The following is a 22,514-nucleotide window of genomic DNA, read 5'->3' as shown; positions in this document are numbered from 1 at the left end:
ATTCTTCCAAAAGAGCATTGGTGAGGTCACACACTGATGTTGGTCGAGAAAGTCTCCGTTCTAATTCAACCCAAAGGTGTTCTATCCATATTTGCCAAACTTGAGACCTGCGAATTCGAATATATGTATATATATAAATAATCCATTCATGAATGAGTATGTCCGTTCGTTCACCGTCTTCAATGGAGAAGTCTGATCTACAAAATTTGCAGGCAGCATACCCCTTCCCCTTCGAGCTGTCCTGGATGAAATTACATTATTTTTTCCAATCATTTTGGAACTTGCAAGCGTACTTCTTCTTCTTACTCGTAGTCGCCATGACTGTCTCTTTTTAGTTCTTCTGCTTCGTCTCTTTTATGTTTTTGGACATTACTACTTGCCGTAGTTTTGGAGCAATGCATGATGGGAATCCGGATGTTTTGTGTCAGTGAATTAATGTGCCGGCTGGAATAAACAGGCTGAGAAATAGCTCCGTGCCTGCCTACTTTATGGGTTATAGATAAACCTATTGATAACGGAGACATATATAATAGTCTCCTTTTTAGGTGAGAGAGGATGCTAAAGGCAGTTCCCTTAAGGCATGCCCCCAATTTTGTAGTCTGGGTGGAAATCGGGAAAAATTCAGGAGAATGATTTTTGGGAGGAAAGTATGGTTCTATCGGGTTCAGGTCAGGACTCAGTGCAGGCCAGTCAAGTTCATCCACACCAGACTCTGTAATCCATGTCTTTATGGACCTTGCTTTGTGCACTGGTGCACAGTCATGTTGGAAGAGGAAGAGGCCCGGTCCAAACTTTTCCCACATGGAATTGTCCAAAATGATAAACGTATTGATAACGGAGACATATATAATAGTCTCCTTTTAAGGTGAGAGAGGATGCTAAAGGCAGTGCCTTTAAGGCACGCCCCCAATTTTGTAGTCTTGTCGGAAATCGGGCAAAATTTTCGGAGAATGGTTCCCGCCAACTCTCCGGGTTGGGGAGGAGACCCTGCCCCAAGTGGAGGAGTTCAAGTACCTAGGAGTCTTGTTCACGAGTGAGGGAAGAGTGGATCGTGAGGTCGACAGGCGGATCGGTGCGGCGTCTTCAGTAATGCGGATGTTGTACCGATCCGTTGTGGTGAAGAAGGAGCTGAGCCGGAAGGCAAAGCTCTCAATTTACCGGTCGATCTACGTTCCCATCCTCACCTATGGTCATGAGCTTTGGGTCATGACTGAAAGGATAAGATCACGGGTACAAGCGGCCGAAATGAGTTTCCTCCGCCGTGTGGCTGGGCTCTCCCTTAGAGATAGGGTGAGAAGTGTTACGTTTGCGCGGCATCGTGGATGCGCGGGGAGTGTCGCCTCTCGATGCGCAGGATCACAGCAGGCAGGAATGAAGGTATGAACAGCCTTTTAATATGAAGTTACAAAAGAACACTGGTACAAAAGAGCAAATCAAAGGCGTGTCTGAGCACAGAAAACTAAATGCTAATATACACAGAAGACAGAGTTCGAAGTCCATAAAGCGCGAGCCAAGCGCGCGGAGGCAAGCTACATTTAGCAAGCAGAAAAATAATCAGAGACCACTCACGTAACGGTTGCAGGTGCAAACAAACTGGCGAGAGCGAACTAGGTAGCAGAGGGGCTTAAATACAGAAAACATAATTACAAACCGGTGTGTGAATGAGCCATGCAGGAGGAGCAAATAAGTTGTCATGGTGATGAATGTAAATAAGGAAGTGCGCTAACAAACGGGATCGGTAGAGTCCAAAACATGATCAAAACCTAGTAGGACAATACCAAAAAAGACAAACATGCTAGAGATGTGTGATCCGGAAGCCGGATCACAACATTACCCCCCCCTTAAGGGGCAGATCCCAGATGCCCCCAAAAAACTGCAATAAAGAGAACCCCCTCCCAAAACCAGAAAGTTCACAAACGAAGGGAGGGCGGAGGGAGTCCACGGTGGAGGGTCGCCAGATCGCATGTCCCCGAATCCACCGAGGACACATCATGTGGCGGCGGCGGGTGGAACGCTGCTGCCGAAAAAGTTTTGGCGGGCGACCTCGAAAAGGCCACATTAGTGGCCGCCTCGCAGGATGAGGTGCCCGGCGAGGCGGACGACCCGGGCACGGCCACATCCGTGGCCGACATGGAGGAGGGAGTATCTGGCGAGGAGGATGACCTCGCAGAGGCCACGCCCGTGGTCGACGTGGTGGACGACGCCTCAGCACCGAAATCCCAGCAGGCTTGGAAGCAGCAGACGAGGGTGCGGGGACTGCAGCCGAAGAAGGCGTCGGAGGCGGCCTGGGAGCCGCAGGAGTCGTCGGAGGCGGCCTGGGAGCCGCAGGAGTCGTCGGAGGCGGCCTGGGAGCCGCAGGAGTCGTCGGAGGCGGCCTGGGAGCCGCAGGAGTCGTCGGAGGCGGCCTGGGAGCCGCAGGAGTCGTCGGAGGCGGCCTGGGAGCCGCAGGAGTCGTCGGAGGCGGCCTGGGAGCCGCAGGAGTCGTCGGTGGTGCTGGTGTGGGCTCCAGCCCCGTCGTCGGCGCTGGTGTGGGCTCCAGCCCCGTCGCCGGCGCTGGTGTGGGCTCCAGCCCCGTCGCCGGCGCTGGTGTGGGCTCCAGCCCCGTCGCCGGCGCTGGTGTGGGCTCCAGCCCCGTCGCCGGCGCTGGTGTGGGCTCCAGCCCCGTCGCCGGCGCTGGTGTGGGCTCCAGCCCCGTCGTCGGCGGTGCTTGGCGGCGCGGAGCTGGCACCGGTGCTTGGCGGCACGGAGCTGGCACCGGTACCTGTCGTGGTGCTGGTACCGGAGTGGGCTCCAGCTTAGGAACTGGTGCTGGCGTGAGAACCAGTTTAGAGTCTGAAACTGGCGTGAGAACAAGGCTAGAAACATTTTCTGGTGTGAAAACCAGGTCAGAGTCATGTGCTGGTGTGAGAACCAGACTGGGAGCAGGTGTCGGCTTCAGCCGAGGAGCAGGTGTCGGCTTCAGCCGAGGAGCAGGTGTCGGCTTCAGCCGAGGAGCAGGTGTCGGCTTCAGCCGAGGAGCAGGTGTCGGCTTCAGCCGAGGAGCAGGTGTCGGCTTCAGCCGAGGAGCAGGTGTCGGCTTCAGCCGAGGAGCAGGTGTCGGCTTCAGCCGAGGAGCAGGTGTCGGCTTCAGCCGAGGAGCAGGTGTCGGCTTCAGCCGAGGAGCAGGTGTCGGCTTCAGCCGAGGAGCAGGAGTCGGCTTCAGCCGAGGAGCAGGAGTCGGCTTCAGCCGAGGAGCAGGAGTCGGCTTCAGCCGAGGAGCAGGTACAGGGGTCTGCCGAGGAGAACTAGGGGACTGGCTGTGAGCAGGACTAGGACTATGATGAGTGATAAGACAAACACTAGGACTCGGGCAAGGACTTGAGAGAGGACCAGGACTTACAATCACACTAGTGCTTTGAGAAGGGCTTGGGCAACGACCAGGACTTACAGTCATACCAGGGCTTGGGCAAGAACTAGGACAAACGGTCAAACTAGGGCTTGGGCAAGGACTGGGACTAACAATCAAACTGGTGCTCGGGCAAGGACTAGGACAAAGACTAGGACTTACAGTAACACTGGGGCTCGGACAAGAACTTGGGTAAGGACTAGGGTTCGGACTAAGACCACGAGGGGAATCAGTACTAATATTACAAAGGCAAGAAACAAGACTCGGGACCGGACTCGAAACAGGACTCGGACTACGGATCAGTCTACGAGTGGAACTAGGACTACGACGACTACGAGAAAGACTAGGACTACAACTAGAATCAGAACGGAAACTCGGACCAGGACTTGGACTACGACTCAGTCTACAAGTCGGTCTACGAGTAGGACTAGAGCATGGGCTACGAAGAAGGCTGGGACTCGAACTCTGAGAGAGACTGTGACTAAAACCAGAACTAGGGCACGGACGGAACACAGGTGGAGGAGGTCTAAGAGGGCGTGACTTGACCGGGGAGAACACCGGTGGAGGAGGTCTAGGAGGCCGTAGTGGCTTAACAGGTTTAACAGGGGTGAACACCGGTGGTGGAGGTCTAGGAGGCTTAGTAGTAATACTGGCCCTCCCCTCAAGACCCGGATTCCAGACGGGGCCCAGTTGGACAGAGGCTGACCGTAAGGGCGGGCGGTGGGAGGTTTGGAGGAGGGCAGGCTCCTCCCCTCTAAAATGTTCAAAATCCTCACTAAATGAGGTGGAAAAAGGCACGGATTCAGGCGGAGAACGAGACTTGAGAGGGGGGGAAGCGGGTATGGGGGGTGAAGACTGACTAGAGTCATAGTAGTGGCGGAAAATGTCCTGGTAATAATTAATTATATTATTAAAGTCATTGTTGGGGGTGTGACTGGGCTTGGATGTGCTACAATTATCCTTGAAAATTTTCTTATATAAAATTAGGTCCTTGGGTGGAATGGGAGAAAGTTCATCTTCAAAAAACTCCTCGTCACTAAGGTCAAAAAAATGTGCAGAGGAATCCACTAAGGTGTTAAAGGTGACGTCATAGGGGGGCGTGAACGGAGTGACGTCACTGTGAGTGACAGGGAAGGCGGAAGATGGTGGGATGCTAATGGGAATAGCAACATGGTGACTGGGAACGGGAGAAGTGAACAAAGTACCAACCCGTAGAGAAGAGTCCTGGGTTGGAGCGGAGGAGTACTTGGTCGGATATGCTGCTTGTCGGGAACGGTGTCCTGGAGGATCCAGCGCGAGGTGACGCGTTTCTGCTCGCCAGTTTCTGTTACGTTTGCGCGGCATCGTGGATGCGCGGGGAGTGTCGCCTCTCGATGCGCAGGATCACAGCAGGCAGGAATGAAGGTATGAACAGCCTTTTAATATGAAGTTACAAAAGAACACTGGTACAAAAGAGCAAATCAAAGGCGTGTCTGAGCACAGAAAACTAAATGCTAATATACACAGAAGACAGAGTCCATAAAGCGCGAGCCAAGCGCGCGGAGGCAAGCTACATTTAGCAAGCAGAAAAATAATCAGAGACCACTCACGTAACGGTTGCAGGTGCAAACAAACTGGCGAGAGCGAACTAGGTAGCAGAGGGGCTTAAATACAGAAAACATAATTACAAACCGGTGTGTGAATGAGCCATGCAGGAGGAGCAAATAAGTTGTCATGGTGATGAATGTAAATAAGGAAGTGCGCTAACAAACGGGATCGGTAGAGTCCAAAACATGATCAAAACCTAGTAGGACAATACCAAAAAAGACAAACATGCTAGAGATGTGTGATCCGGAAGCCGGATCACAACAAGAAGCTCTGTCATCCGGAGGGAACTCAAAGTAAAGCCGCTGCTCCTCCACATCGAGAGGAGCCAGATGAGGTGGTTCGGGCATTTGGTCACGATGCCACCCGAACGCCTCCCTAGGGAAGTGTTTAGGGCACGTCCAACCGGTAGGAGGCCACGGGGAAGACCCAGGACACGTTGGGAAGACTATGTCTCCCGGCTGTCCTGGGAACGCCTCGGGATCCCCCGGGAAGAGCTAGACGAAGTGGCTGGGGAGAGGGAAGTCTGGGCTTCCCTGCTTAGGCTGTTGCCCCCGCGACCCGACCTCGGATAAGCGGATGAAGATGGATGGATGGATGGGTTGCCCCGAGAGATTTTTGGGAGGCAAGTATGGTTCTATCGGGTTCAGGTCAGGACTCTGTGCAGGCCAGTCAAGTTCATCCACACCAGACTCTGTCATCCATGTCTATATGGACCTTGCTTTGTGCACTGGTGCACAGTCATGTTGGAAGAGGAAGGGGCCCGCTCCAAACTTTTCCCACATGGAATTGTCCAAAATATTTTGGTATCCTGGAACATTCAAAGTTCCTTAAACTAAGCCCAACTCCGGAAAAACTAACCCCACACCATAATTCCTCCGCTGACCCCTCTCTGTCGGTTTTGTGGCCTACCACTTCGTGGCTGAGTTGCTGTTGTTCCCAAACTCTTCCATTTTCTTATGATAAAGATGACTTTGGAATATTTAGGAGTGAGGAAATTTCACAACTGGATTTGTTGCACAGGTGGTATCCTATGACATTTCCATGCTGGAAATCATTGAGCTCCTGAGAGCGGCCCATTCTTTCACAAATATTTGTAGAAACAGTCCCCATGCCTAAGTGCTTGATTTTCATCATTGGCGGTCACTCGAACGAGTATGACAATCCTCCTGGTAGGAGTGTATCCCTTTATGTAGGATGCCTGTGCGTGACTTTGTTTAACGTGAGGAGACTGGTTCACCGACAGTCACCACACGATCTTTGACAGAATCGGGTCAGGGTCTAGTGGCATGGAGTCCAAGACTACTGGCGACCCTTTTCTGCTGCAGCCTTCTTTCAGCATTGCAGCCGTTGTGGTAGTTCTTAAATCTAAGGTCTTCCGCCCTGCTCCGCCGTGGAGGTCTTCACCGTATCCCTGCTGAGGGGTAGACAGGTACTACGCCTTTGCCAAGGGCCACCTGGGGTAACAGTAGTAAAGGGGTTAACCTCCTAGTGCCCCAACACCCCACAGAGGTGCCGGATGCACTTTAAAGGGGAACGTTATCACCAGACCTATGTAAGCGTCAATATGTACCTTGATGTTGCAGAAAAAATATTTCTTTTTTTTTTAACCGATTTCCGAACTCTAAATGGGTGAATTTTGGCGGATTAAACGCCTTTCTATTATTTGCTCTCGGAGCGATGACGTCACAATGTGACGTCACCTAGGTAGTCAACCGCCATTTTTTCAAACACTTTATAAACATCGAGTCAAATCAGCTGTTATTTTCCGTTTTTTCGACTGTTTTCCGTACCTTGGAGACATCATGCCTCGTCGGTGTGTTGTCGGAGGGTGTAACAACACGATCAGGGACGGATTCAAGTTGATTTACGTAGAATGTGCATCGATGCTAACATGCTATTTAGGCTAGCTGTATGTACATTTGTAGCCATATTTGCAACCAGCCTTTCTCTCCACCCACATTTTATGCCAAACAAACACTTACCAATCGACAGATTTAAGTTGCTCCAGTGTCACAAGATGCACATTTTACCGGCGATGCTAAGACAGACATGGCACGGAGATGTATGGATATCCTGCAGATGCATTTCCAACGATAAAGTCAACAAAATCACAAAGGTGAGTTTTGTTGATGTTATTGACTTATGTGCTGATCAGACATATTTGGTCGCGGCATGACTGCCAGCTAATCGATGCTAACATGCTATTTAGGCTAGCTGTATGTACATTTGCAGCTATATTTGCATCCGGCGTTTCCCTCCACCCACATTTGATGCCAAACAAACACTTACTAATCGACGGATTTAAGTTGCTCCAGTGTCACAAGATGCGAAAGTCCCGATCGTTTGGTCTGCACATTTTACCGATGATGCTAAGGCAGACAAGGCACAAAGATGTATGGATATCCTACAGATGCATTTCCAACTATAAAGTCAACGAAATCACAAAGGTGAGTTTTGTTGATGTTATTGACTTATGTGCTAATCATACATATTTGGTCGCGGCATGACTGCCAGCTAATCGATGCTAACATGCTATTTAGGCTAGCTGCATGTATATTTGTAGCTATATTTGCATCCAGCGTTTCCCTCCACCCACATTTAATGCCAAACAAACACTTACCAATCGACGGATTTAAGTTGCTCCAGTGTCACGAGATGCGAAAGTCCCGATCGTTTGGTCTGCACATTTTATCGGCGATGCTAAGGCAGACATGGCTGAATAGCGTCAATAGCTATTCGCTCAATAGCTTCAGTTTCTTCTTCAATTTCGTTTTCGCTATCTGCCTCCATACTCCAACCATCCGTTTCAATACATGCGTAATCTGTTGAATCGCTTAAGCCGCTGAAATACGAGTCTGAATCCGAGCTGATGTCGCTATATCTTGCTGTGCTATCCACCTGGATAGCATGTATATCACTGGATGACGTCACAGGAAAAGGACGGTGGCTTCACAGATAGCGAAAATCAGACACTTTAAAGCCCTTTTTCGGGATATTCCACGATGGGTACAATTTTGAAAAAAACTTCGAAAAATAAAAAAAGCCACTGGGAACTGATTTTTATTGGTTTTAACCCTTCTGAAATTGTGATAATGTTCCCCTTTAATGTCATGCCCAGGACACGCTTGATTTTACACACCAAGTGATTAGGACACCTGGTTTTGATCATTTACAAACCCTGTTTCCATATGAGTTGGGAAATTGTGTTAGATGGAAATATAAACGGAATACAATGATTTGCAAATCCTTTTCAAACCATATTCAATTGAATGCACTACAAAGACAAGATATTTGTTGTTCAAACTCATAAACTTTATTTTTTTTTTTGCAAATAATAATTAACTTAGAATTTCATGGCTGCAACACATGCCAAAGTAGTTGGGAAAGGGCATGTTCACCACTGTGTTACATCACCTTTTTTTTTAACAACACTCGATAAACGTTTGGGAACTGAGGAAACTAATTGTTGAAGCTTTGAAAGTGGAATTCTTTCCAATTCTTGTTTTATGTAGAGCTTCAGTCGTTCAACAGTCCGGGGTCTCCGCTGTCATATTTTACGCTTCATAAAGCGCCACACATTTTTGATGGGAGACAGGTCTGGACTGCAGGCGGGCCAGAGTAGTACCCGCACTCTTTTTTTACGAAGCCAAGCTGTTGTAACACGTGCTGAATGTGGCTTGGCATTGTCTTGCTGAAATAAGCAGGGGCGTCCATTAAAAAGACTGCGCTTAGATGGCAGCATATGCTGTTCCAAAACCTGTATGTACCTTTCAGCATTAATAGTGCCTCACAGATGTGTAAGTTAGCCATGCTTTGGGCACTAATGCACCCCCATACCATCACAGATGCCGGCTTTTGAACTTTGCGTCGATAACAGTCTGGATGGTTCGCTTCCCTTTTGGTCCGGATGACACAATGTTGAATATTTCCAAAAACATTTTGAAATGTGGACACGTCAGACGACAGAACACTTTTCCACTTTGCATCAGTCCATCTTTGATGATCTCGGGCCCAGAGAAGCCGACGGCGTTTCTGGATGTTGTTGATAAATGGCTTTCGCTTTGCATAGTAAAGCTTTAACTTGCACTTACAGATATAGCAACAAACTGTATTTAGTGACAGTGGTTTTCTGAATTGTTCGTGAGCTCATGTGGTGATATCCTTTAGAGATTGATGTATGTTTTTGATACGTCTGAGTGCCCTGCGATGAGGTGGCGACTTGTCCAGGGTGTACCCCGCCTTCCGCCCGATTGTAGCTGAGATAGGCGCCAGCGCCCCCCGCGACCCCAAAAGGGAAAAAGTGGTAGAAAATGGATGGATGGATGATCGAAGGTCACGGTCATTCACTGTTGGTTTCCGGCCATGCCGCTTACGTGGAGTGATTTCTCCAGATTTTCTGAACCTTTTGACTATATTACAGACCGTAGATGTTGAAATCCCTAAATTTCTTGCAATTGCACTTTGAGAAACATTGTTCTTAAACTGTTTGGCTATTTGCTCACGCAGTTGTGGACAAAGGGGTGTACCTCGCCCCATCCTTTCTTGTGAAAGACTGAGCATTTTTTGGGAAGCTGTTTATATACCCAATCATTGCACCCACCTGTTCCCAATTATCCTGCACACCTCTGGGATGTTCCAAATAAGTGTTTGATGAGCATTCCTCAACTTTATCAGTATTTAATGTTACCTTTCCCAACTTCTTTGTCACGTGTTTCTGGCATCAAATTCTAAAGTTAATGATTATTTGCAAAAAAAAATAAAAAATAAAATATGTTGTCTTTGTAGCTTATTCAACTGAATATGGGTTGAAAATGATTTGCAAATCATTGTATTCCGTTTATATTTACATGTAACACAATTTCCCAACTCATATGGAAACAGGGTTTGTAGGTTGGTGGCCAAATACTATTGGAATGTGGTGTATGTTGGAATGGTGCTAAGGAGCGTCCATGTTCCTGCAGAAGGAGCTCCCCAACAAGAAGGACTGCCCACACATGTGTGCCTACAAGCTGGTCACGGTCAAGTTCAAGTGGTGGGGCCTCCAGAACAAAGTGGAGAACTTCATACAGAAGGTTTGTGGACCTCAACGCCCCCCACTGGACAGATGTGACATGACGTCCTGTCTCCTGTCAGCAAGAGAAGCGGTTGTTCACCAACTTCCACCGTCAGCTGTTCTGCTGGATCGACAAGTGGATCGACTTGAACATGGAGGATATCCGCCGCATGGAGGAGGAGACGCGCAAGGAGCTGGACGAGGTGACGGAAGGAGACCGGGTCGGCGGGAATCGGTCTCGCGGTTGTTGACCGGTCTGTGTTGTGTTGCGCTCACAGATGAGAGTGAAGGACCCGGTCAAAGGCATGGTGGCGCTAGAGGACTGAGGTTGGCTCTAGACTGTGAATGCTGCTGCTCATCAGGTAGGACAAGTACACTAGCATAGCTAACATTACATTTTAACATCGTGCTAATTTAGCAACACTAGCATAGCTAACATTACATATTAACATCATGCCAGGTTAGCAACACTAGCATAGCTAACATTACATTTTAACATCATGTTAGGTTAGCAACACTAGCATAGCTAACATTACATTTTAACATCATGCTGGGTTAGCAACACTAGCATAGCTAACATTACATATTAACATCATGCCAGGTTAGCAACACTATTAAAGTATGTTAAAATTACATTTTAACATCATGCTAGGTTAGCAACACTAGCATAGCTAATGTTACATTTTAACATCATCTTAGGTTACCAACACTAACATAGCTATGTATGCTACATGCTGAAATTACATTTAAACTTCTTGCTAGGTTAGCAACACTAGCATAGCTAACATTACATTTTAACATCATGCCAGGTTAGCAACACTAACATAGGTATGTGTGCTACATGCTAAAATTACATTTTAACATCATGCTAAGTTAGCAACACTAACAGGTATGTGTCCTACATGCTAAAATTACATTTTAACATCATGCTAGGTTAGCAACACTAGCATAGCTAATGTTACATTTTAACATCATGTTAGGTTACCAACACTAACATAGCTATGTATGCTACATGCTAAAATTACATTTAAACATCTTGCTAGGTTAGCAAAACTAGCATAGCTAACATTACATTTTTACATCATGTCAGGTTAGCAACACTAACATAGCTAACATTACATATTAACATCATGCCAGGTTAGCAACACTAACATAGGTATGTGTGCTAAATGCTAAAATTACATTTCAACATCATGGTAGGTTAGCAACACTAACATATGTATGTGTCCTACATGCCAAAATTACATTTTAACATCATGCTAGGTTAGCAACACTAGCATAGCTAACATTACATTTTAACGTCATGCTATGTTAGCAACACTAGCATAGGTTAGTGTGCTACATGCTAAAATTACATTTAAGCATCTTGCTAGGTTAGCAACACTAGCATAGCTAAAATTACATTTTAACATCATGCCAGCTTAGCAACACTAACATAGGTATGTGTCCTACATGCTAAAATTACATTTTAACATCATGCTAGGTTAGCAACACTAGCATAGCTAATGTTACATTTTAACATCATGTTAGGTTACCAACACTAACATAGTTATGTATGCTACATGCTAAAATTACATTTTAGGTTAGCAACACTAGCATAGCTCACATTACATTTTAACATCATGCCAGGTTAGCAACACTAACATAGGTATGTGTGCTACATGCTAAAATTACATTTTAACATCATGCTACATTGGCAACACTAACATAGCTATGTGCGTTTCATGTTAACTTTACATTTTAACATCATGCCAGGTTGGCAACACAATTATAGCTTTGTGAACTTCATGCTAGCATTTCATTTCAACATAATGCTAGGTTAGCAGCACTAGCATAGCTATGTGAAATACATGCAAACATTACATTTTAACATCATGCTAGGTTAGCAACATTAGCATAGCTATGTATGGCACATGCTAAAATTACATTTAAACATCTTGATAGGTTAGCAACACTAGCATAGCTAACATTACATTTAAACATCTTGATAGGTTAGCAACACTAGCATAGCTAACATTACATTCAACATCATGCCAGGTTGGCAACACAATTATAGCTTTGTGAACTTCATGCAAGCATTTCATTTCAACATAATGCTAGGCTAGCAGCACTAGCATAGATATGTGAGATACATGCAAACATTACATTAATACATCCTGCTAGGTTAACTACTCTAGCATAGCTATGTGAGCTACATGCTAGCATTACATTTTAACATCATGCTAGGTTAGCAACACTAGCATAGCTTTTAGCGCTTCATGCTAACATTACACTTTAACATCATGCTAAATAGCAATACTAGCATAACTATGTGAGTTACATGCTAACACTACAGTTTAACATAATGATAGCTTTGCAATACTAGCATAGCTATGTGAGCTACATACTAACATTACATTTTAGTATTATGCTAGATTAGCAACACTAGCATAGTTTTGTGAGCTACATGCTACATTTCATTTTAACATTGGGCTAGGTTAGCAGGCCGGTTCCACTAGGTTATCCTATTCGCAGATGAAAACTAAAATCGTCAAACGTATCGCTCCAACCTCCCACACCAGGGATCTCATGTAACTAGAGTTGCGTGGCGTTCCCACGAGAAACAAAACTCCAGAAAAACTTTGTACGGCAGCAGAAATTCAAATGTATAAAAGCGTGAGCACCCACAAAGCCAAGCACATTTCTTTGTTGCATTGCAATCAACTTAAGGCCACGCCCCCCTATATAAATACGCATATCATATTGATAATACAAATAAATAAAATTGTTTGAAATCTTTTAACTCTAAACATGCCAGCATATCACGAAGGATACAAATGTTTTCACCTCTTGTTCGATTACTCAATTTATCAATAAAACGCAGGAGAGCCAAATACATGGTTGCCTGCTGCTGCTGTCTGCCTGACGCAAGAAAGGCGTCACAAAAACACGTTTTGACAGCAATAACTGGCAAAAATGATCGCCTAGATCATGGGTGGCAAACTCTGGCGCGCGGGCCAAATCTGGCCCGCCGTGTAATTTCATTTGGCCCTTGAGGCAATATCAAATTAACATTAGAGCTGGCCCGCCGCTGTAACACCACATTCACCGCTAATACTCATACTCGTCAACCCTCCCAATTTTCCCGGGAGACTCGCGAAGTTCAGTGCCCCTCCCGATTTCCACCCGGACAATAATATTGGGGGCGGGTTGTAAAAGCACTGCTTTTGGCGTTCTCTACATGTCGGCACGTCCGCTTTTCTTACATACAAACAGCATGCCGGCCCACTCACATAATATATGCGGCTCATACACACACACACACAAGTGTATGCAAGGCATACTTGGTCAACAGCCATACAGGTCACACTGAGGGTGGCCGTATAAACAAGGTTAACACTGTTACAAATATGCGCCACACTGTGAACCCACAGCAAACAAGAATGACAACCACATTTCGGGAGAACATCCGCACCGTAACCAATACATAAACACAACCGGACAAATACCCAGAACCCCTTGCATTACTAACTCTTCCGGGACGCTACAATATACACCCCCGCTACCACCAAACCCCGGCCCAACTCAAACCCGCTGCCGAATAAAGGCATTAAATTTCTGTTTTTATTTAATTTGATATTTTTTAATTATTATTTGAAACTGGATTTTGCATGTCACTATAAAGTTGTATAAACCTTGCATGGTCAATATTCAATGCAAAACTTGTTTGGGTCCCTATTAATGGGTTAATTTGTTCAACTTCGGCCCGCGGCTTTGTTCAGTTTTAAATTTTGGCCCACTCTGTATTTGAGTTTGACACCACTGACCTAGATCAAGGGTGTGAAACTCAGTTTAGATCGGGTCCCACATGGAGAAAAATGTACTCCCAAGTGTGCCGGACTGGTAAAATCACAGCACGATAACTTAAAAAGAAATACAACTTCAGATTGTTTTCTTTGTTTAAAAATAGAACAAGCACATTCTGAAAATGTACAAATCATAATGTTGTTGAGGTTTTTTACACTTACAAGTATTCTATCTTTACTTGTCGTTATTTATATTTTCTGAACTAATTAACACCCTATTGCTGTTAATTTTCAATCCATCAAGATAAACTAAATGATCAAAATCAAATTACAGGATGATATTTATGTATTCTGATCATTTCCTCGACTGGTGTACTAACATCATATGGTTTATTTTGTACAAATATCACATCATCTACAAATATACCAAAACTTGCTATTGTGACATCTAGTGTACACATCTAGAATAGCAACTTCTTTCATTCAAAAATTTCAGGTTCATTTTTATATTTCGCAAACTCATCCCGCGCCCCGGATAAAACCTATGCGCGGGCCTGATCCGGCCCTCGGGCCGTACGTTTGACACCCCTGCCCTAGAATTAATAGACGTCCTCTCAAATATTATTATCAATATGAGGCGTTAAATTAATTGGCGAAAAAGTGAATTTCATGTCCCTGCTTTGATCTTTTTTGCATTGTTATTATCAAAAGTTGACAAAGCCCAAACAACCACCTCTGTGTGTCGCCAAAATGTCCACAGCCTGTGGAAATGTGCGTACAGCGCATCCGGAAAGTATTCAAAGCGCTTCGCATTTTCCAGATTTTCTTACAAAACCCAAAACCAGTGAAGTTGGCACTTTGTGTAAATCTTAAAAACAGAAAGCAATGATTTGCAAATCCTTATATTCAATTGAATAGGCTGCAAAAACAACATATTTAAGGTTCGAACTGAGAAACGTATTTTATTTTTTTGCAAATAATCATTAACTTAGAATTTAATGGCAGCAACACATTGCAAAAAAGTTGCCACAGGGGCATTTTTACCACTGTGTTACATGGCCTTTCCTTTTAACAACACTCAATAAACATTTGGGAACTGAGGAGAACGATTTTTGAAGCTTTTCAGGTGGAATTATTTCCCATTCATGCTTGATGTACAGCTTAAGTTGTTCAATAGTCCGGGGTCTCCGTGTGGTATTTTAGGCTTCATAATGCGGCACACATTTTCAATGGGAGACAGGTCTGGACTACAGGCAGGCCAGTCTGGTACCCGCACTCTTTTACTATGAAGCCACGCTATTGTAACACGTGGCTTGGCATTGTCTTGCTGAAATAAGCAGGGGCGTCCATGATAACGTTGCTTGGATGGCAACATATGTTGTTCCAAAACCTGTATACATCTGTAAGTGCAAGTTAAAACTCTACTAAGCAAACCCAAAGCCATTTATCAACAACACCCAAAAACGCCGCCGGCTTCGCTGGGCCCAAGCTCATCTAAGATGGACTGATGCAAAGTGGAAAAGTGTTCTGTGGTCAGACGACATGCATTACATTAATGCATTACATTAATGCATTAATGGCATTACATTAATGGCATTAATGGTGCCTTCACAGATGTGTAAGTTACCCATGCCTTGGCCACTAATACACCCCCATACCATCACAGATGCTGGCTTTTCAACTTTGCGCCTATAACAATCCGGATGGTTCTTTTCCTCTTTGTTCCGGAGGACACGACGTCCACAGGTTCCAAAAACAATTTGAAATGTGGACTCGTCTGACCACAGAACACTTTTCCACTTTGCATCAGTCCATCTTAGATGAGCTTTGGCCCAGCGAAACCGGCGGCGTTTCTGGGTGTTGTTGATAAATGGCTTTGGCTTTGCTTTGTAGAGTTTTAACTTGGACTTACAGATGTAGGGACCAACTGTAATTACTGAAAGTGGTTTTCTGAAGTGTTCCTGAGCACATGTGGTGATATCCTTTACACACTTATGTCTCTTTTTGATGCAGTACCGCCTGAGGGATCCAAATGTCAATGATTTCTCCAGGTTCTCTGAACCTTTTGTTGATATTACGGACCGTAGATGGTGAAATCCTTAAATTCCTTGCAATTGTTCGTTGAGAAATGTTGTTCTTCAACTGTTGGACAATTTTGCTGACACATTTGTTCACAAAGTGGTGACCCTCGCCCCATCCTTGTTTGTGAATGATTGAGCAATTCATGGAAGCTGCTTTTATACCCAATCATGGCACCCACCTGTTCCCAATTAGCCTGTTTACCTGTGGAAAGTTCTAAATAAGTGTTTGATGAACATTCCTCAACGTTCTCAGCCTTTTTTTACCACTTGTGCCAGCTTTTTTGAAAGATGTTGCAGGCACCAAATTTCAAATAAGGATAATAGTATTTGCAAAAAATAACAAAGTTTTCCAGTTCAAACGTTAATTATTTTGTCTTTGCAGTCTATTCAATTGAATATAGGTTGAAAAGGATTTGCAAATAGTTGTATTCTTTTTTTATTGACCATTTACACAACGTGCCAACTTCACTGGTTTTGGGGTTTTTACTACATGACGTCATGAATAATAAATGAGATGATGATTTTTGTCCGGTTTGCTGTCCATAAACACATATTGTTACTGGTTTGTTTGGACCTCTTCAGCGTTTTTTTTTTTTTTTATTTAAAAGTACATTTCGCATCATAGTCGAGCTTTTATTTTGGCGGTAATGTTTCCTTCTGTTTTTCAGACGCGACTCGGAGACACCAGCGGATTCACGTCCTATCTTTCCAACACGACACTTCCTCTGTACTTTTCAGGACGTGGACAAAATTTGTCTTTCGTCTCCATTGGCTGCACGGAGACGCCCAGTAGAACACCCCTCCCCCCATAGGTCCATTGATTGATTGATTGATTGATCGATTGATTGATCAGTTAGTCATCTCTGTCAACAATGTAGGATTTCATGATTATTACAATCTTGTACATAAACAAACACAGTAGGTCATTGTATTGAATAATACAGTATTTATATATACTGTACATATAAATATAAATATATATAAATATATATATATATACATATATATGTTAACAGGGTTTTTAAAATTACTTTGAGTTTATTCGTGAACTTTTTTTTGTTCTTCCTCAAATTGTTTCTGCGCCTTTTTTTTCTCTTTCTAATCCTATTTCATATAGTCGTCTACGGAGGTTAATTTGTTTCTTTATTCCGAAAAAAAAAAAATTTGACCCTGAAATTAATGTAACTGAACTTTTCGCATTTAATTTAAGCTGACATTTCCATTCAAAAATAATTACAAGTAAAAAAAAAATATTTGTATTAAAAAAAAAAAAAATTGGGTCTAAAAATTAATTGGGGAAAAAAATTACTGTATAAAAATTCAGTGTAGAAATATTCAGAATATAAAAATAACCGTAAAAAACGTAATTGTACGCAAATTCATTGCGTGAATATTCTGCATAATTTTTTACACTGAAATGTTTTTGCACTGAATTTCATACACTGATTTTTTGACACAATAAAATATAAAAATCTATATTTTGACAAACTGAATTTTTAAAAACACATATTTTACTCCCACCTTTTTTTTACTAATAAAATTGTCAGCCTAAATAAATGTAAAACAAATTCAGTTCACAAAATAAATAAAAAATCAATTACATACATTTTGTGTAAAAAAAAATATATATATATTTTGTGATAAAGACACAGACTAACCTTCTTAGTCGATATTTTTGTTCCTTTTGTGTCATATCGTGTTTGCCTTGTGGAGTGTGTGCGTGTGTGTGTGCATGTGTGTGTGTGCGCGCGTGTTTGTGTGATTGTGTGTCGACGGGAGGTAATTAAAAAGCGAGGAATGACCTGACAAGAAAAACGACAATGTCCGTCAATTAAAATCCTTCAGCCTGGTTTCCACTGACGGATGGTACCACTTTTGGTACCACTTTTGGTAGCAAGTGCAGTGAAAAGGGGGCGGAGCTTGGCGTGCAGTGTGTTGATTGGTCGCGGGGCAGGAGCCGCGTTCAGCCCACAGCTTGTTTTTTTTATTGGCCCTTCAAAATATCATAACGATGATTTAATGAAATGAGATATGTCACTTGGTCGGTTATAATGTGTTCATTTCAAATATTTATGCATATATTAAGCATCTTTAATGTACAACATTTAAAACCCCATTGCCATTAAATGACTCTACGGGTGTTAATTCATATTTAAAACTGTATTTAAAAGTTTTAAAGGTTTTTTTTTTTTTTTCATTCTCGATCCATGACTTGTTACTCTCGTTAGTTTAATACACTGCGGCCCGGAACCAATTAACAGCGATAAACAAGGGATTACTGGAGTACACAATAACTAAACACAAGTAAAAACTACCATCGACTAGTTTTTTAAAATCCTCAGTCCTTTTGTGTCCAGAAAATGAGTCCCAGACTTTGCTAAGACTAAGAAAAATCATAAACCGATACTACCCTTGGTATCGACAGTACCGATACGTGGATGGATCTGCCTTCCCCCTACGCATACACCATTGTTATTTCATCATCTCTCTATTATTGCTCATTGCACGTTAATAACTGCTTACTTTCTTATTTTTTAAAGTTATTTTTAGCAGCTAGCTTAGCAATTAGAATTACTCAGTGTGTAACATGTTTGACCTTGTCCTCCAGTGATAATATGACTTGAAAGGACAGTAGTTGATCATTCATTTGGTGGAACGGTTCCACACTGCGTATGAAAACACAAAAAAGTATTACTACTTTTTCTATTAAACCAATCCATTGCCACATCTGTAGTTATTAATATTATTTTATCTCTTTACATTGCAAATGTTCTTACTTTATTCGCGGAATAGCCAATAAAAACAAACCAAACAACCCGTGGGCCGCACCTTGGACACCTGTACGGTTTTATCAGCGCTCCAAACCGGACGTCTCGGTGGAAACACAGCGCCCTTCAGTGGATAAAAGTTCTTATCCAATGATAGCAATAACTGCCATGAGCCCTTCAAAAAGTCACATGGTGCTGCTGTTGTTTGTCATGTGATGTGCATGAGCGTGTACGTGCATGAGCGTGCGTTTAATGGCGTGACTTGTTGATGGGGGGGGTCTCTTTAGCCCTCATTTTTAAAATTGTGTCTTTTATTGTTCTGTTTGTCCCCGTCATTCCCTGCATTGTCACACTAGAAACATTGACAAGCAAAAATATGGAATTATAATTGTATATACTCAGTACATGACACATACACACACACACACACTTATGGAGTGAAATTACTGCCAAAATTCCAAAAACACACAAAACTGGTTTCAGTCACGCCCAACGATTCGCAAGTATAAAAACAATTTTCTGCAATTAAAAATAAGATTCGGAAGTAAAAACAAAAGAACAATAAACCATTGTCTGCATTTAAAAAATGATTGACAGGTAAAAACGTTTTCTTTTTAATAAAAAAACGATTATAAAGTAAAAATGTATTTGCTTGGTAAGTAAAAAAAATGTTTTAATAAAAAAACAGTCATCAATTAAAGAAATTGTTTTTTGCAGCTATGAAAACAATTTTCTGCAACTAAAAATTAAATCTTCAATTAAAAAAACAATTCCGAATAAAAAAAAAGAACAAAAAACTTTAGTCAGCAAGTAAAAAATGATTCGCAAGTAAAATAACTTTTTTTTTCAATAAAAAAAATGATTGCCAAGTAAAAATTAATTTGCTTCAATTAAAAAAACAATTCAAGTAAAAAAAACTAATTAAATAAAAAAAATCCTATGTAAAAAAAAAATATATATATATTCAATTAAAGAAAATATTTTTAACTATAAAAAAAAATTTCGGCAATTAAAAATTCATTCTGAAACTATAAAAACAATTTGGAAGTTAAAAAAAAGAATTGTCTGAAAGTATAAAATGATTTGCAAGTAAAAACTACTTTTTTTAATTAAAAAAATATAAAAATTAATTTGCTTCAATTAAAAAACAATTCAAGTAAAAAAAAATGTTTTTAAAGCGATACAATTTTTACGTAAAAAAACAAAAAACATTCGTCAATTGAAAAAAATATGTGTAAGTATTAAAACTATTTTATGCCAGTAAAAAACGATGCGTAAAATAGCTTTTTTTTTTCAAAATAAAAACGTTAAAAAAAATGTTTTCAAGTAAAAAAAATTGTTCTCAAAAAAAAATGTTCCCAATAAAAATATAATTGCAAGTGAAATTAAATATTTTATTCAATCATAAAACAGTTCGCAAGTAAACAATTTTTTATAAGTAAAAATATTCTCAAGTGAAAAAAACATGTTCAAAATAAAAAAAACGATTTGCAAGTATTAAAAACTATTTTCTTCAAGTAAAACAAAACATTCGCGAGTTAAAAAAAAACATGTTTTGCAAGTAAAACTATTTGCAAATGTTAAAAATAATTTATCTTCAATTATAAAACGATTCACAAGTGGAAAAAAATAATAAAAATCTTCTTTAAAATTGTTGGCAGTAATATTCCACACTTCAGAACCCTGTCGTAATTCCCATTATAAACAACAGGTGGTGCTGCTGAATCAATTTTAGGCCTTCAGAGCTAAACAACAAGAAAGAAGCAGGATGGGGAGTAAAATGGGACGCAGAAGAGAGAGGTGCCCAACCTCTAAGTTAACCTATATGTTTTTTTTTTTACTTTAGAATAGTTTTTTTAAATAAATAAAATATGTTTTTACTTGCGAATCGTTGTGCGTGAGTTAAAACATTTGAAAGTGTTTGTGGAGTTTTTGCAGTAATTTCACCTAAGAAATATATTTCCATCGAAATACGTCAATAGATTTATTCATGGAAGCCGGCGTCCTGCTCTCATAAAAAGCTGTTGATTGTCCCTGATCTCTCGGGACGTTCTTCCCCTTGTCGCCACAAGAGGCGCTGTGGCGCATCCACAGGCAGGACACCGCCCTTAAAAAAAGATCCAGCATATTTTAATTGTAAATGTCGTCGTAGCGATGTTGTGAGTCTGCTCTAAGAGGGGAAGGATCACTTGAAACAAAATGGTTAAAAGACGCCAAAAATGGAAAAAAAAATAAACTAAAGTCGATTTTCTTGCTTCTTCTTGGACTTTTTCTCTCTCACTGTACCCCCCACCCCCCTTTGTTTGTTTATTGTGGATTTGTGCCTTTTTTGTCATCTTATAACACAAACTGTACATTGGCGACATGAATAAAAAACCAAGCAAAAAAAAATAATCATGTTTTTATTATGTATTTTTATATTTAGAAGTGGAGCAAATAATTAGAAGTGCTTTAGATGTGACTCAGCACACACACACACACACACACACGGTTGTGCAGTGAATTAATCAGGCTTTGGTTGACAAAGATTACGTTTAAACCCTGATTACGAGTTCAGCTATGTGTTTTTTGTGAGACGTTAATGACCCCAAAGAGGCTTAAAAATGTGTAATTTGAGTTTTTGTATTCATACTTTTTATTTTGGATTTATGCCAAAAAAGCTATTTAAAGATCCTCTATATATGACAGGATCTTTTTGCTGGGTTTAAAAACCTGCTGAAAAAATACCACAACTTGTCAAAGATGTTCTATATGTGAGAGGATCTTTTTACTAGGTTTAAAAACCTGCTTAAAAAATAACTTGTCAAAGATCTTGTATATATAACAGGATCTTTTTGCTGGGTTTAAAAACCTGCTTAAAAAATAACTTGTCAAAGATCTTGTATATATAACAGGATCTTTTTACTAGGTTTAAAAACCTGCTTAAAAAATAACAACTTGTCAAAGATCTTGTATATATAACAGGATCTTTTTGCTGTGTTTAAAAACCTGCTGAAAAAATACCACAACTTGTCAAAGATTTTCTATATGTGAGAGGATCTTTTTACTAGGTTTGAAAACCTGCTTAAAAAATAACTTGTCAAAGATCTTGTATATATAACAGGATCTTTTTAGTAGGTTTAAAAACCTGCTTAAAAAATAACTTGTCAAAGATCTTGTATATATAACAGGATCTTTTTGCTGGGTTTAAAAACCTGCTGAAAAAATACCACAACTTGTCAAAGATTTTCTATATGTGAGAGGATCTTTTTACTAGGTTTGAAAACCTGCTTAAAAAATAACAACTTGTCAAAGATCTTGAATATATGATAGGATCTTTTTGCAGGGTTTAAAAACCTGCTTAAAAATAACTTGTCAAAGATCTTGTATATATAACAGGATCTTTTTGCTGGGTTTAAAAACCTGCTGAAAAAATACCACAACTTGTCAAAGATTTTCTATATGTGAGAGGATCTTTTTACTAGGTTTAAAAATCTGCTTAAAAAATAACTTGTCAAAGATCTTGTATATATAACAGGATCTTTTTGCTGGGTTTAAAAACCTGCTGAAAAAAATACCACAACTTGTCAAAGATTTTCTATATGTGAGAGGATCTTTTTACTAGGTTTGAAAACCTGCTTAAAAAATAACAACTTGTCAAAGATCTTGAATATATGATAGGATCTTTTTGCAGGGTTTAAAAACCTGCTTAAAAATAACTTGTCAAAGATCTTGTATATATAACAGGATCTTTTTGCTGGGTTTAAAAACCTGCTGAAAAAAATACCACAACTTGTCAAAGATTTTCTATATGTGAGAGGATCTTTTTACTAGGTTTGAAAACCTGCTTAAAAAATGAAAACTTGTCAAAGATCT

General features: G+C 41.4%; 1 protein-coding gene across 1 annotated transcript in view; it reads left to right on the top strand.

Annotated features, from left to right (window-relative positions):
* LOC133544932 (phosphatidylinositol transfer protein alpha isoform-like) overlaps positions 1-18,202 on the top strand; it is a 33,277-nt gene extending 15,075 nt beyond the window's left edge. The window contains exons 7-10 of the mRNA XM_061890175.1: positions 9,934-10,044; positions 10,106-10,228; positions 10,304-10,387; positions 16,560-18,202. Of these exons, the coding sequence (XP_061746159.1) occupies positions 9,934-10,044; positions 10,106-10,228; positions 10,304-10,351 (282 nt within the window). The 3' untranslated portion in view covers positions 10,352-10,387; positions 16,560-18,202. The remainder of the gene's footprint in view (positions 1-9,933; positions 10,045-10,105; positions 10,229-10,303; positions 10,388-16,559) is intronic.
* The last annotated feature ends 4,312 nt before the right edge of the window (positions 18,203-22,514 follow it).

Source organism: Nerophis ophidion, linkage group LG28, assembly GCF_033978795.1.
Source record: "Nerophis ophidion isolate RoL-2023_Sa linkage group LG28, RoL_Noph_v1.0, whole genome shotgun sequence".
In the NCBI taxonomy this organism is placed as follows: domain Eukaryota; kingdom Metazoa; phylum Chordata; class Actinopteri; order Syngnathiformes; family Syngnathidae; genus Nerophis; species Nerophis ophidion.
This window is presented reverse-complemented; position numbering and strand designations above follow the sequence as displayed.